The sequence below is a fragment of the Mercenaria mercenaria genome, chromosome 3 (genome assembly GCF_021730395.1).
Source record: "Mercenaria mercenaria strain notata chromosome 3, MADL_Memer_1, whole genome shotgun sequence".
Lineage (NCBI taxonomy): Eukaryota > Metazoa > Mollusca > Bivalvia > Venerida > Veneridae > Mercenaria > Mercenaria mercenaria.
In genome coordinates this window covers 5,300,046-5,314,136 of record NC_069363.1, presented here as the reverse complement: position 1 = coordinate 5,314,136, position 14,091 = coordinate 5,300,046, and the positions used below count along the sequence as shown (strand labels likewise).

The following is a 14,091-nucleotide window of genomic DNA, read 5'->3' as shown; positions in this document are numbered from 1 at the left end:
CAGAGCGGACACGAAATTGCTAACGGACGGACAGACGGACACCGGGGTTATAACATAATACGTCCCTTCGGGCGTATAAAAAAGAAATCGTTCTGAAACAAGTAGGAATTAGTTCTGTTTGGTTTATTGCAGATGAAAATAGATGTAGCGTCTGTGTTTTACTTTCTCCAAATGAGCTTAACTTCCCCGGTTTTCTTATTACCATGATAACAGAATCACATGGGAAAACATGGTGGAGAACATCCGTTAAGATCAGTTGGAGAAAAAGGAACTATTTCGAATAGAAAGAACTTTGTTTTCGATTCAACAAAATTTTGTGAAAAACTAGAAATGTGTCCATGGGACACAGATGCCCCCACAACATGACAAAGGACACAGATCAACTTTGGGAAAACAATATGTTGCTATTTAAGAAAAATGCAAAAATAACCATATATAATGTACATATAAACATGTATGCTCTCTTGAGATTTTTAGATACCTGTCCATCACCGCATTTTAATGTTGTTTGTCTTTTCTCATGTGTGTATTTATGCTGATGCTGTCAAAAAAACTCATTTCTCTTCGTAATGACTGTAGGTAAAATATTTTCGGAGCTACGCGCGACAAAACATTAAAATGACAATTTTTTCCTAAGTCAGGGGCCATAACTCTTACACGACTGAATGAATCCGGACGCGAAACCCCAGGTGCACAACTGCACATGCTGACCAACATTCCTGTAAACTTTGGTGACTCTATGTCAAATACTTCTGGACTACGCGCGACAATACATTAAAATGACCAATATTTAACTAAGTCAGGGGCCATAATTCCTACACGACTGAATGAATCCGGACGTGAAACCCCAGGTGCACAACTACACATGCTGACCAACATTCCTGTAAACTTTTGTGACTCTACGTCAAATACTTTTGGAGCTAGGCGCGACACAACACTAAAATGACCATTTTACAAAGTCAGGGGCCATAACTCCTACACGACTGAATGAATCCGGACGCGAAACCCCAGGTGCACAACTACACATACTGACCAACATTCCTGTAAAGTTTTGTAACCCTACGTCAAAATACTTTTGGAGCTAGGTGCGACACAACATTCTCGGAAGGACGGACGGACAAGGGCAAATCTATATGCCCCCCCCCCCGCCCCACCCCCAAAATGTGGGGGAAAATGATAAAAAATCGAATACAACGTCAAAAACCAAAACAACAGAAGCTTTACACCGTTTAGTTAAAGAAACAAAGGACAAAACCCGATTTTTTAAAGAAGAATAGTTTAAGGGTCTAAGGGCTAACTCAGAATATTCTAATAAAGAAGATATAAAGACAGGGATAAAACAAATTTCGAAAAATCTAATGATTATATGGACAAACAGCCTGTTCAAAGAGAACTAAAATTTGGCATTCCTCCTATAAGTGAACAAAACCAAAATCAACCGCCATATGGGTTTCTGAATACTTCAACGCTAGAGCATCTTGAAACACCTACATTCCTTCGATCTGACCAACTAACCAATACAGAAAAAAGGAACTAATACAAGCCAGAAAACTACTCCAAAGATACAGGCACAAATAGAAGAACAGAAGAACATAGCAAGTTTAACAATGGCAGATTCAATATCATCAAGTAAGCCATTTCATAATAATTTAGTTTCATTAGAAAAATATTTCAGTGATGGAAACATTGTTAGTTTTATAAATAGATATGAAAAATTTTGTACACTAAATCGTGTACCAATAGAGCAATACACTGAGCTCTTAGTATTTAATCTTAAAGATGCAGCATTTTTGTTTTATAATCAGTTGTCGTCAGAAGTAAAGGAAGATTATGATAAATTAGTTAAAGCTTTTAAAGAAAGATTTTTAGAAGATAGTAGATTTGTAGACTATAAGTTGTTAAATTTGAAACAATTAGAAACGGAAATGTAAATACATTTTTACTAGGTTTATTCAGCAAACCTTAGATAGAAATTTACCTGAGAAAGGAAAGTATTATTAAGTCTATTTTTACGTGGATTAATACCAGATATTAAGAAAAGTGTACTTATTATACAACCAAGCTTATTAAAAGAATTGTTGAAATAAGCATTTATTACTTAGGACTGTGTATAAAAGAACCGCGCTCCGGCTTGTTTGAAACTGTTCTGAAACAAGTGGAAATTAGTTCTTCTTGATTTATAACAGATAAGAAATGTCTTTGCACAGTTTATCACAAATTTGGTTTAACGGGCATAAAATTCTATTTTCATAATAATTAGTATTTTATATTATGATTGAATTTATTTTTGAAGTTGTTTTAGATGATACGCATTTGTGTTTTGATATAATATTTTATTATTTCAATGCTCACTGTTTTTGATTATGACAATTAGATTAAATCCATTTGATAAAGAAAAACTGCGCTGAAACAAGTGGGAATTAGTTCTTTTTGATTTATTACAGATGAAAATAGATCTGGCGTTGTGTCTTATTTTCTCCAAAATGACCTAACTTTCCAAGGTTGTCTTATAACCACGTTACCATAAGGGCAATACGATAATTAATGAAAATCTAAATAACTCATGAATATGCCTCGGATAACAAACAGTCTGATAACAAAAGCTCATGGTGAAATTTCTATGAAATAATATTGAAACCAGAAAATTGCAAATTCATAAAAGAATCGATTTAAATATAGTTATCGTAGAGGAGCAGCCAATCAGTAATTATTTTAGAGTGATCGGGAAAGTAAATCTAGTATATGAAAGTTTCTGAAGATAAACTAAAGATAATATTTATTTATTGAATTATTGAGATATTTACTGGGTGAAAATTTCGATTCTTAATCAGAATAGTTTAGAGCTTCAAGAAATTTCCTTGTTTCTGACCCCACGTGACCAAGTTTCAAATTTGGCCTATACTATGAAACCTCAAGATGAACATTCTGACAAAGTTTCATAAAGATAATGTCATAATTGTGGCCTCTACAATGTTTATAAGCTTTTTCTTTCATTTGACTTGGTGACCTAGCTTTTTACCCTACATGATCCAATTTCCAGCTTGGTCTAGGAATCATCAAGATGAATATTCTGACCAAGTTTCATGAAGATAGGATCATAAATGTGGCCTCTACAGTGTTAACAAACTTTTCCTTTCATTTGACCGGATGACCTACTTTTTGACCTATATGACCCGGTTTTGAACCTGGCATAGAAATCATCAAGATAAACATTCTGACCAAATTTCATGAAGATAGGGTCATAAATGTTGCCTCTAGTGTGTTTTGACCCCGCATGACTCGGTTTCAAACTTGGCCTAGAGACCAAGATAAACGTTCTGTGCAAGTTTGTATCAAATCAAAGCATGAATTAAACCTCCATATGGCTGAAAGGGCCAAAATAGAAAATTTTGCCCCTTTCAGGGACAGTAACTCTGAAATCCGGGTTGGAATCTAGACGGTTTCCGAAAGGAACTGAGATCTTATTTTGACTTAAGTTTATGTAAGTGTGGTTAAAATGGAAGGAAAAATATCAATTCTATCGTGTTCACAAGGTAAAAATTAACATAGTTTGGCTCTTTCAGAGCTCAGTCAGGGGCAGTAAATCCAGAACCTATGATTGGATCTTCCAGATTCATCACGGAATCAAAGACCTATTGTTGTTAAATATATTTTGCAAGTTTGTATCAAATCAAACCATAAATGAAGTTTCTATATGGCTAGCAAATTTCGCCTTGTAAGGGGCCATAACTCTTGACCCATGATGGGATCTTGCCAGTTCCCGGACGAAACCGACATATTATGCAAATACAAGTTGTCTGCAAGTTTTAACAAAATCATTTGCAAAATGTGGTCTCTATCCTGTTCACAAGAAATTGTGAACGGACGACGGACGGACTGACGGCGAACGGATGACGGACGGACGACGGGTGATCACAAAAGCTTACCTTGTGATAGGTGAGGTAAAAAGCCAGATAATAACACTCTTCATTGGTAAGTAATTTTATAAGAATTCGTCTCCATTTTAGCAGAAAATAGGTTTAATTGATAGTAATAGAAATTATATGAAATGAAAGCTGATATTGTACTCGATATTTCTATGGTATGAACGAATTTGGTTTGACAGCTCATACTGTTAAATTCCCTGATTACGTAAATGGATTACTTAGGATTCTGCATAAAATAACCGCACTGGAGCTTGTTTCAAACCTTTCCGAAACAAATGAAAATTAGTTTATTTATTTTTTCTTATTACAGATAAAAATGGATCTGGCGTCGTTTCTTACTTCTCCAAAATGAGCTTATTTTCCCGGTCATTCTGTTACCATGTAATCGTTTGGGCTATATGAAAAATAACTAAGATCTTAACCATCCATGAGTTAAAGCCCGATAACAAACACGCCCGACAAAAACGTATGGTAACACGTGGTGGAGACTCCGTAAAGGTTCATAATTTTGGAGAAAAAGAAAGGATAAAATATTTCGTCTAAGAAGAAACTTTTTCGGTAACAATAAATTTTATGAAAACGATGTTGTTTTCAAAACATAATGGAAGATGATAAAATATTGAGGACAACGCCAAAACACACAAGAAAACGCTTTCCATTGTCAATTTCAAACTACAAGAGAAACAAGACAGTCATTTGCCTTAAAGCGCTCACCTGTGTACAAGGCTTCTAGTGTGTTTGTTTAAGTACAGAGTGAGGTTTCTTCTATGTTGGCCTATATTACCGGTATATACATGTCACACAAATTTTTTAACCTAGGGCAATAATTTGAACAATAACGGTAGGCATAACAAATCTGACATCACACGCCAAATAATCAAGGCTCTAGCTTTTATTGATTCAGAGAAGAAGATTTTCAAAGTTTCTTATATAAAAGCCTATAGTAAGTACATGTCAGACACAGGAGCGTGGCCATTTTTTTAACCTTAGGGCAATAATTTGGACAAGTATGGTAGAGAGTAAAACCCTTATATCACATGCTAAATATCAAAATTCTAGAGAAAAGGATAGCTAAAAAACTATTTTTTAAACTTAAAGACATGTATGTTCAATGAACCGGAACCATTTGAAAAAAAAAACTTAGAAAGGGGGCTACCCAGAGATCATTTATGTAAAGTTCATCAAAATCCATTCAGTGGTTTTTGAGTGGTTTTTGAGGAGATGCTGTTTAAAGACATTGTGATCACGCCCTGTGGCGGCAATGTTAATTTGACGATTCGGAAAAATATAAACATTATTTGTAGAAGATCACACAAGGACAGTTTGTGTGAACTTATTTAAAACTTTCTAAGTTTCTACTACATACATATAGGGAAAAGTGACCATGCCCACTGGCAGCCATGTTTTTTGACGAATTGGAATAAATTTAACAATCTTGGAAGAGGGTCGCAAGAAGGACCATTTGTATGACAAAATCGGACCATCTTTTAATGACGAGATGTCGTATGAAGATTTTAAGCTCTTGCGGCCCGTATGTGCAACCAAGTGGAAATGTTTCAACAAGAAACATCAACGCAAAGTTTCATTAAGTGGTTTTGGAGGAGATATCGTTTAAACACAATTTGTGACAATGGACGGACGGGCGCACGACGGGCGACGGACACATCGTGATCATAATAGCTCACTATGAGCACTTTGTGCTCAGATGACCTTAAAACAACAGATGCTTTACAAAGGCTATTGAAGACAACCAGAGACCAAATGAAATACTTGCGTCCAGATTTTTTAAGGATTTAAGAACAAACTCTGAAGCTTGTGTTAAAGAAGATGATAAAGACAAGAATAAAGAAGCGATTCGAACAAGAGAGTCATTGACCCTAAAGCGCTCACCTGTGTACAAGGCTTCAAGTGTGTTTGTGTAACGTAATGGTACAAGTACAGAGTTAGATTTCTTCTATTTTAACCTATATTATATACATGTCACACATTATTTTTAACCTAGGGCAATAATTTTAACAACTACTTATGGATTCAGAGAAAAGATTTTCAAAGTTTCTTATATATAAGCCTTTATTAAGTACATGTCATACACAGGGGCGTGGCCGTTTTTGACCTTTGGGCAAAAATTTGGACAATTATGGCAGAAAATCAAACCCTTATATCGCATGCCAAATATCAAAGCTCTAGAGAAAAAGATTTTTAAAGTCTGATAGCTGAAAACCTATTTTCAACCAAAAAGACACATATGTTCAATGAACCGGAACCATTTGAACAACATTGAAAAAGGGCTACCAAGAGATCATTTGTGTAAAGTTTCATATAAATCAAATCAGGTGAGATCTTTAATAGCATTTTATAGTTCATATCTAGAGATAGTAATATCAGACTGGAGCCTAAAGATACAGTAATAAGTTGCATAATACAGTCATTATAAATGCAAAGAATTTATATAAAACTGCAACCTTCAGGTTCATTTTCTTTTAATGGGGAAAATAGTTCGTTGTGTTACAATGCAAAATTCATTAAAAAAATTAACGAGAAGCAAACTTAGAAAATTTTTATTTAGGAACCACACGAATGAATAAGTTTGCCTAAAATACCAAAAAAATGTAATGAAAATGAAGAATAAAATTCAAAATTAATTCTTACGGAAGAAAGATAGCATGACGCATAGGGAATCTGGCTATGACTTGAAGGCACGCAGATTCTACGGTAATACGGAATTGTGTTATTGTGCCAACACGATGGGCTTAAGCCTTAACCATGTGTTAGTATGATGAGGGTTGGTAAGCATCGTTCAAAAGTGGGAAGTGAATGTTATTCAACAATATGGTAAAAAAAACTTTTATTGTAACGAAATTCTGAGGGATAGTAATCTGATAAAGACAGGTTTAAATTTAAGCAAGAATTAGATTTAATTAATACTGTTAGAACATTTATTAAACGTAAGATGATCAACCTAAACGAAAATTATTGGACTCGATATTTTTATGGTTTGGACAAATTTGATCCAACCAGAATAATCACGTGATTTGATAAGTACTAAATTCAATAGCTAAGATCTATATAATACACTATGAAAAACAAGGTAACAAAGAGTAGCATCTGTCCTGAATTAGATTTCATCAAATAAATATAGTTTCAATCGGTACTTAAAAATAGAAGACTGCAGTTTATTCAAAACTTACTGTACTAGCGACACTAAATACACGAGTTCTCTATATACCATATATGAGTGCTCGTTGAATCGCATGTGTGTTTCTAGGCTGAGTTACCTTCTAGAAAGATTAAATAATTGCAATATGTTTGCTTTGTAGATACTGAATTTCTGTTATTCGATTTCTAACACTATAATTACTTATTCGTCAATAACTTCAGTATTTCGGATAAAAACTAAATGAAAAAGGCTTGTTATAAACAGCCGAGGATCGGATATCTTACCGAAAATAAGTGTACCTTAACTGCTGTCCGTTGCTACCATGTACCAAGTACATCACTGAATTCATTTTAAAAAATGCGACAAAACTCTCGCCTTACAAGATGGTCCATTTCACAATTCATACATAATTAAATCATCATGCAACATATAATAACAAAAAAAAAAACACAAATATATACCCGCAATGTAGACTAGAGCAGTATAGGAATTTCAAAGATGATTGTGCACAAGTCAGTAGAACCATCGAAAAAAATATCATTCACTTAGAGGAGTGATGGGAATCGAACGCCTATTGTCCTGGTAGTATGATCACTAGTCAAATAATTTTCTATCTGAGAAAAACATCTTGTCTATTTGTTGTTGCTATTGTTTCAAATATAATTTGAATAACATTTTTTTCCTATCTGTATCTATTAACAAACGCAATGGCAATGTCTATCGCGTTTATTCATTTCAATGTAAAAAAGTTTTACCCTGCAAGTTTCATTGGTAATGTATCTCTTTTTGTCGTTCATTTATATATATTGTTATATCAGATTTATCACTGTGATTTTCTTTTAGTATCGACACAAATGCATCTCAAAATGAAGTTCTTGTCATTCATCAATCACTGTGCTTCTCTCAGTCTCTCAAAATAAGATAGCACTTATATATCTCAAAACAAATTTTTATAACTGTGATTCTCTCTCACTATTAGCAAAAAGATGCATGATATCAAATTACGTGTCTATTTCTTTACATTGGCAATATTTCTTCAGTTTAAATACATCTATACAATCCGACTGATGGCCGTATATATTTATCCGACTTATATCACCTACAACTTTGTAGCTTTCGTGAAATGTGTCTAACCTTACTGTCGCTTCAAACAATGCATTACCAGGCACCGTTTCTATGACAACCTGAATATCTTCAATTGCTTTATTGCCAACATGATTTACTGTGGACTGTTTAACCTCAAGTTTCTTTCCACTGACAAATTTTAAAACATCGTTAGACTCGACTAATCGGACGGCTTCTCTGATCTTATGTAAAGATAGGTCTTCACAAATTGATTTATATTCCCGTAATTCATTTAAAATTTCAGAAAGAAGTACAAAACTTGCTTTTACAACTACATCATCATTGGTCTCTAACTTTTCATGATGTAAACACGTACACCAATGAGGTAATATCCCAGCTTTGTCACATGACCGAGAAATGGGAATTTCTCTGAGAAAACTTACTCCCCGCGAATTGTCGTCTGCGACTTTCAATTTTCCATCAAAATACAAAATATCTCGTAGAGTTTCATATACATCAAATGGTGTAGAAAGTCTGTTTTGGTTTGTCTTTAATGTCTTTGGAATGTGGGGATATGACTTACGAAGCCATTTTGGAATAACGATATACATGAATGGCAGACGTTCTTCCAACTTCCCGATGTACGTTTCCCTTATTTTACCAAATCTCATTCCATGGTCGCTAAAGAAGAAAACCACCGTGTTTCGCAGAAGATCTTTTTCATGGAGACTTTTGAAAAAGTTATAATAGGGTTCGTCTGCTGCGCCCGCGCTGTTGACGTCATCGTGCGATAATCTTGTTATGAAAGTAAACGCAAAAAATGGATCGTTCTTGTATGTCTCTGCAAAATCATACATATACTTTAAAACTATATCTGTTTCTAGGCGATCTTGAAAACAGTGATGGTTGTTAAACCATAGATTTTCTTTTAGCTCCATAGCAATACTAATTGGTCTGTTAAAATGGTCGGTAGGGGGCGTTTTAAAACCTGCTTTGAGAAAGTCAAATATAGCTATGTCGGGTGCGTCTTCTGCATAAAACGTTCTATAACCCCTGTCGCGATATTGTTTCCACATAAAATCAAAATGGTCAAAGGTTTGTGACGTCTTACTTTCATCCCAAGGCATTTCCTGTGCGAATTTCCCAAAAGTCATTGGCACTATATTTATGAAGGTATTATCAGCTACTTTATTGTAGCCCATCATATCAAAAGCTCCCAGTTCTTCCTCTAAAAATCGCTTTGTTTTGACCATCTGTCGCATAAAACTAAGTCTTGAAACCGAATCCATTCCTATCATCATTACATTTAAGCGTTCAGTTATTTTTTCTTTCATAACATGTTTAATAATTCTTTCATTGTAAATTTTATCTAGAGTTCTGTTTGGCAGTATGAATGCATGAAAATTGACATAAACGATATTTTCATTGTTGTCATAGCAATTTACTTTCACAAATTCGTGCTCGACTTTAATTGAATCGTTAAAAGGGTCTTTTTCATCCAGATACCGCAAGTAGTTGTTGTTTGTCGGTTCGTGCATGGGTCTGTATATCGGAGTGTAAGCGCAGTACATAACGTTCCCATTATACGGAGGCAGTCTAACTGCAGTCCAGTTGATCTTCAGGTCAAGGCCACTTTGATAGGTCAAAGACGCATTCTGTGGACAACGTCGGCGTCCGATCTTCCTCACTATATGGTGAATTGTGGGATCGTATGGATCAACTTTCGGGATTTTGCAAAATGGCATATCCACGAGAAGTGATCCTGTTGTCGCATTGTTACGGCTTACGACGTTATCTGATTTTTCATTGGATGGACTTATACCACGTGTGTATTCAAATGCTAAAAGTCCTGCCATCAACACCACCAAGACAAACAGAATCCGTCGGCGTACTTTTCGCACTATCCATGACATTTTGGCGGATTCTGTAAAAAAAATAACCTTGCGATTAGTATAACAATAGACAATAATCCTTCAGAAAATGCTGGATACTAATTCTTTATGCAAAGAATAAAGGAATCTATAATTATTGACATACATGTATGTTATTGTCCCGAGACTTTTAAATTACGGAATCTTTCCTCTCCCCGATTTACTCACTCAGGTAGTATATTACCTATCATTATCCAGCTTCACACTTTCGAGGCCAAACCGTTCCACAACACGCGTTAATAACTTATTATGAATCATAAAGAGGGTTATATATGCTATAAACCTAAAACTCGAGAAAAGAGCTTGAAAACGTAAAATAATAATCAAATCAGCTTTCTTAATTAAAAAAAATGTATAGACTTTGTTGATGGAGTATGTGATATTACAATTTATACAACCAGCTGTAATACTTTTAAAAGAAATTAGCAAACCTTTTTTCAGGTGTCTGCGGGTCCAGATATCATCCTGTATCAGGATCATACCACGTGATAGATTGGCTCACTGTGATATATCTGCAACGATCCAACGAAGTACGGGTACAGCCAATTACAGTGTCTGAAAATAAAAAGGTCCATGTTAGTAAATGCTTCTTGTGTGTGTGTGTGTTGAACAGGAGACCGCTTAATTCAGGTCGTATAGCATTTATCCGGCTTTAATTGTGGAGAAAGAAGACCGGTTCCTCTCCAGGCATATAGCTCATACATATAGTTACTTAGAACCAACTACCTTCCGCAAATCGGTTGGATGTCTTCCTCAAAGCCTCAAACCCACTAAGGTAAGGATTGTGTGATTCGGAGTCAGAGAACTGAACCTCTCTGCCACGAACGCCCTTTCATGTTAAGTCAGTTAATAATAGCCTGTATAGGATCTAAACAAGGCAAACCATTCACTGTAAAATACTATACTTTTCAGCATAGTTCTGTTATATTGCATTCTATGATGATTTACAAATCGAACTTTTTGTACTAATTCGTTGATTATATACCGGTTAATAGCTCAGCCCCCGCGATGGGGGCATCATGATTTAGTTTGAAATACCTGTCAAACGCATTTGTGAGAAATTAGTACCGTCCAGTACTCCAGGAGGTGGCCTGTGGAGACAATATATTTTATTGTATTTAATTCTATTTATCATGCTTTTGCAAATATATTGATATTGATTCTTTACAACGAATATGGCATTTAGTTGCATTGCATCGTTAAAGAAGTTCAATTTTGTACAATATCTTTTAAAAAATATTACAGTAAATTTTAACAACTGTATAAAGATCACCTGCACAAAAACTAACGTCCAATATTATTTTTGTTGTTGCTGGTTTTTATTTATTATTTTATTCATCTATTTTTTTGCGTTTGGTTTTGCTTTCGCAAGCATGACCTTTATACACACTTCAACTGCACAATTAAATTCTAATTAGTAATAATTTTGATGTTTGTATAATTTCGGAACAACAGCAACGCTGTATGATCCCCACCCCACAAATACACACATCTATGTGTGGGAGCCTAAAAAAAGAGCTGCATGCGCAAGGGACCTTACTCCGCCTGCTGCCGGGGGGAAAGAAAATACATATTGCATAAAATAGTATAAGGTTTGAATAAAAATGTTTACAAATACAATTACTGGATCTAAACCGGGATAAAGTAAAATAGTACGAACAGAGTAAGTAAAATTTCCGGCGTTTCTCTTAATCTGCATATGTTTAGTTGCATACCACATGTGGCAGATCTTATCTGTATGATAGGCCCTATCATAATATAGATTCCGCATGTTTCTGTCATACAGACGTTAGATAACACAGCTGCAACATTTGTGTTAGTTTTTCACATATAACTTTAAATAACCAATTAATTTAACGTTAAATAAACAGATGAAGCATTTTTCGTACAAAACACACCCCTCCGTACACGCACAAACTAACACAGCACTCCCACAAAAATTTATACAGTGCTTTTGGGTATATATAGCGGATAGCTAACTAATTTTTCTTGCATACTAATTCAAAGGAACAAAATTTAGTAGTTTTTTTTTTCTGTATATCAGACAGAAAACAGCTATTCTTTTCAAAACATTTCAGCATTTAATAGAAATTCATGTGATTTTTCTCTCCATGCTATTGTTTACGTACGTGCTGGTTTAGGGTGTACAGGATAGCTTTCGTCATTTTTTCCATTATTAGTTTAAAATCCACATCTAAACAAACTTCCCAATATTATTTACTATAAATCAGAATAATAATAAGTAATATTCTCTTTTCAAAAACATTCAGCTTTTTAAATTTCTATCAAATACTTTTCATTCAATGATGTTTTTTACATACACACTCATTTAGACAATAAAGGATAGCCTCGATTTGTATTTGATAACATACGAAAAATAACACAACAAGCAATCATTTAAAATGTATGTCAGAATGTCTATCTGCATGCCAGTAAAAGAATGATATGAAAATTTATACAATAATTCAAGTCTAAATGCAAAATTTATCAACCTATCCCCTATACCCTAAAATCCGCTATACCCTAAAGTACTTACATACTAGCCTTACTTATATTCTTATTTTATTACCTAACAGTTCATAGTTGCCGGTACTCATATATATACAAAATGATCATGTTTACAGTTTTGTCATAGTTATGTGCTTACATAAAGTTATTTGTTGTTATCCACGCGGATCACAGAATAGTAATTTGTAATTCATGCAAAGAAATGGCTATTTAGTTTCGACGCGGGAACTAATTATTATAAAAATAGGTCTCGACGGTGCTAGAAAAAAAGTGTATAGAAGAAAATGACTTACCAAACATGTATGTATTTAATCTGTTATTTTTAATCCATAAAGATTTTTTTAATCAAACTACATACCCTGCTTCGTCTAATGTTCAATGAGAACTGACAAGCGCTTATTGCGCATTATAGACTGGCTTTATACCTGCAGGCGAAAACTACAATCGTAAAGGTATAACAATGGTACCAGGAGGACAATCCTGCATCAACAACTTATAGAATATGCAAAAATGTTGTAATATGATAAAAAAATAATACAAAATGCTGTAAACTTATAGAAGAACAATAACAGAACTTGCTTATTACGTCTTTCCCCTAAATAATCTAGAACAGCAATCAAAGCGCAATAGCAAAGTTGTATCCCATTAAACACGCTGGTTTCCCTTTCAGCAAAACTCCTGATAGTGGAAGATTATACGAGCCGATAAAAAAGAAGCTGCTCATTTCCAGATGGTAAAAAATTGAAACTGCCCAGCAATTCACTGGAAACCATCTTGCAAGCGAAAAAAAAAGTGACTGTAGTATAAATAATCTTCTAGAATGCCGATTTCGTTCAAAAATATGTTGCAATGCTATCCCGTCATGTATCATATCTGAAGACGGTTTTGGAAAAAAACAACATATTTTTCATTAGACTTATACATGAATAGTTCTAGTAAAGTTAGAAAAATAAGAAATGCTCATGTTTAGCTTTGCTGGAGCTTTTCGGACATTTTCCGTCAAATTCAAATAAAATGCTATTATCTGTATCATCGTTAACCCGCAAGCAACAGCATAATTTATTATCTGCATGGATTAAAAGCATATCTGTGCTAACTCTTTTTTATCCTGCTGAGGTAAATTGCAGTTAGTTTAAACTGTATTTATTTCCACAAATTGTATATACAAACATGAGTACTATATTGAAATTAACAAAGTTTGATAAAAAGACATACATCAATCAAAATAGTACAAACAAACAAACAAAGAAATTTTCAATCGAATGGATTGGAAAACAAGCTACTTAAAACTTATATGAATTCCGCTCCATAAGAAAAACAGAGGTTAGATGAAGAATAGTAACTAGGCTGTGTAAGTATGTGTATCATGTTGTGTTAATCGGAATATGAATGTGAAAAATAAATGCATAATGCAAAGTTTTTGTGTGTGTGTGTTTTTTTTGGGGTGGGTTTTTTTATGTTTTTTTGTTTGTGTGTGTGTGTGTGTGTGTGTGTGTGTTTTAAT

The 14,091-nt window shown here is 34.3% G+C and overlaps 1 protein-coding gene across 1 annotated transcript; it reads right to left on the bottom strand.

The window, feature by feature from the left end:
* Positions 1–7,793: 7,793 nt before the first annotated feature.
* LOC123525542 (uncharacterized) lies at positions 7,794–12,983 on the bottom strand. Its single transcript, XM_045304667.2, has 3 exons — positions 12,881–12,983; positions 10,511–10,634; positions 7,794–10,072 (listed from the first exon to the last, which is right to left on the bottom strand). Exons 2-3 carry the CDS (start codon positions 10,557–10,559, stop codon positions 8,085–8,087), a joined length of 2,037 nt encoding a protein of 678 aa, XP_045160602.1. The 5' UTR covers positions 10,560–10,634; positions 12,881–12,983; the 3' UTR covers positions 7,794–8,084.
* Between the last annotated feature and the right edge of the window lie 1,108 nt (positions 12,984–14,091).

Excerpts from the sequence above, each read along its gene's own strand:
- LOC123525542 (XM_045304667.2), bottom strand. The coding sequence starts at position 10,559 with ATGATCCTGATACAGGATGATATCTGGACCCGCAGACACCTGAAAAAA. Across the intron at positions 10,073-10,510 it reads CCGCAGACACCTGAAAAAAG|AATCCGCCAAAATGTCATGG; the intron begins GTTTGCTAATTT and ends TTTTTTTTACAG.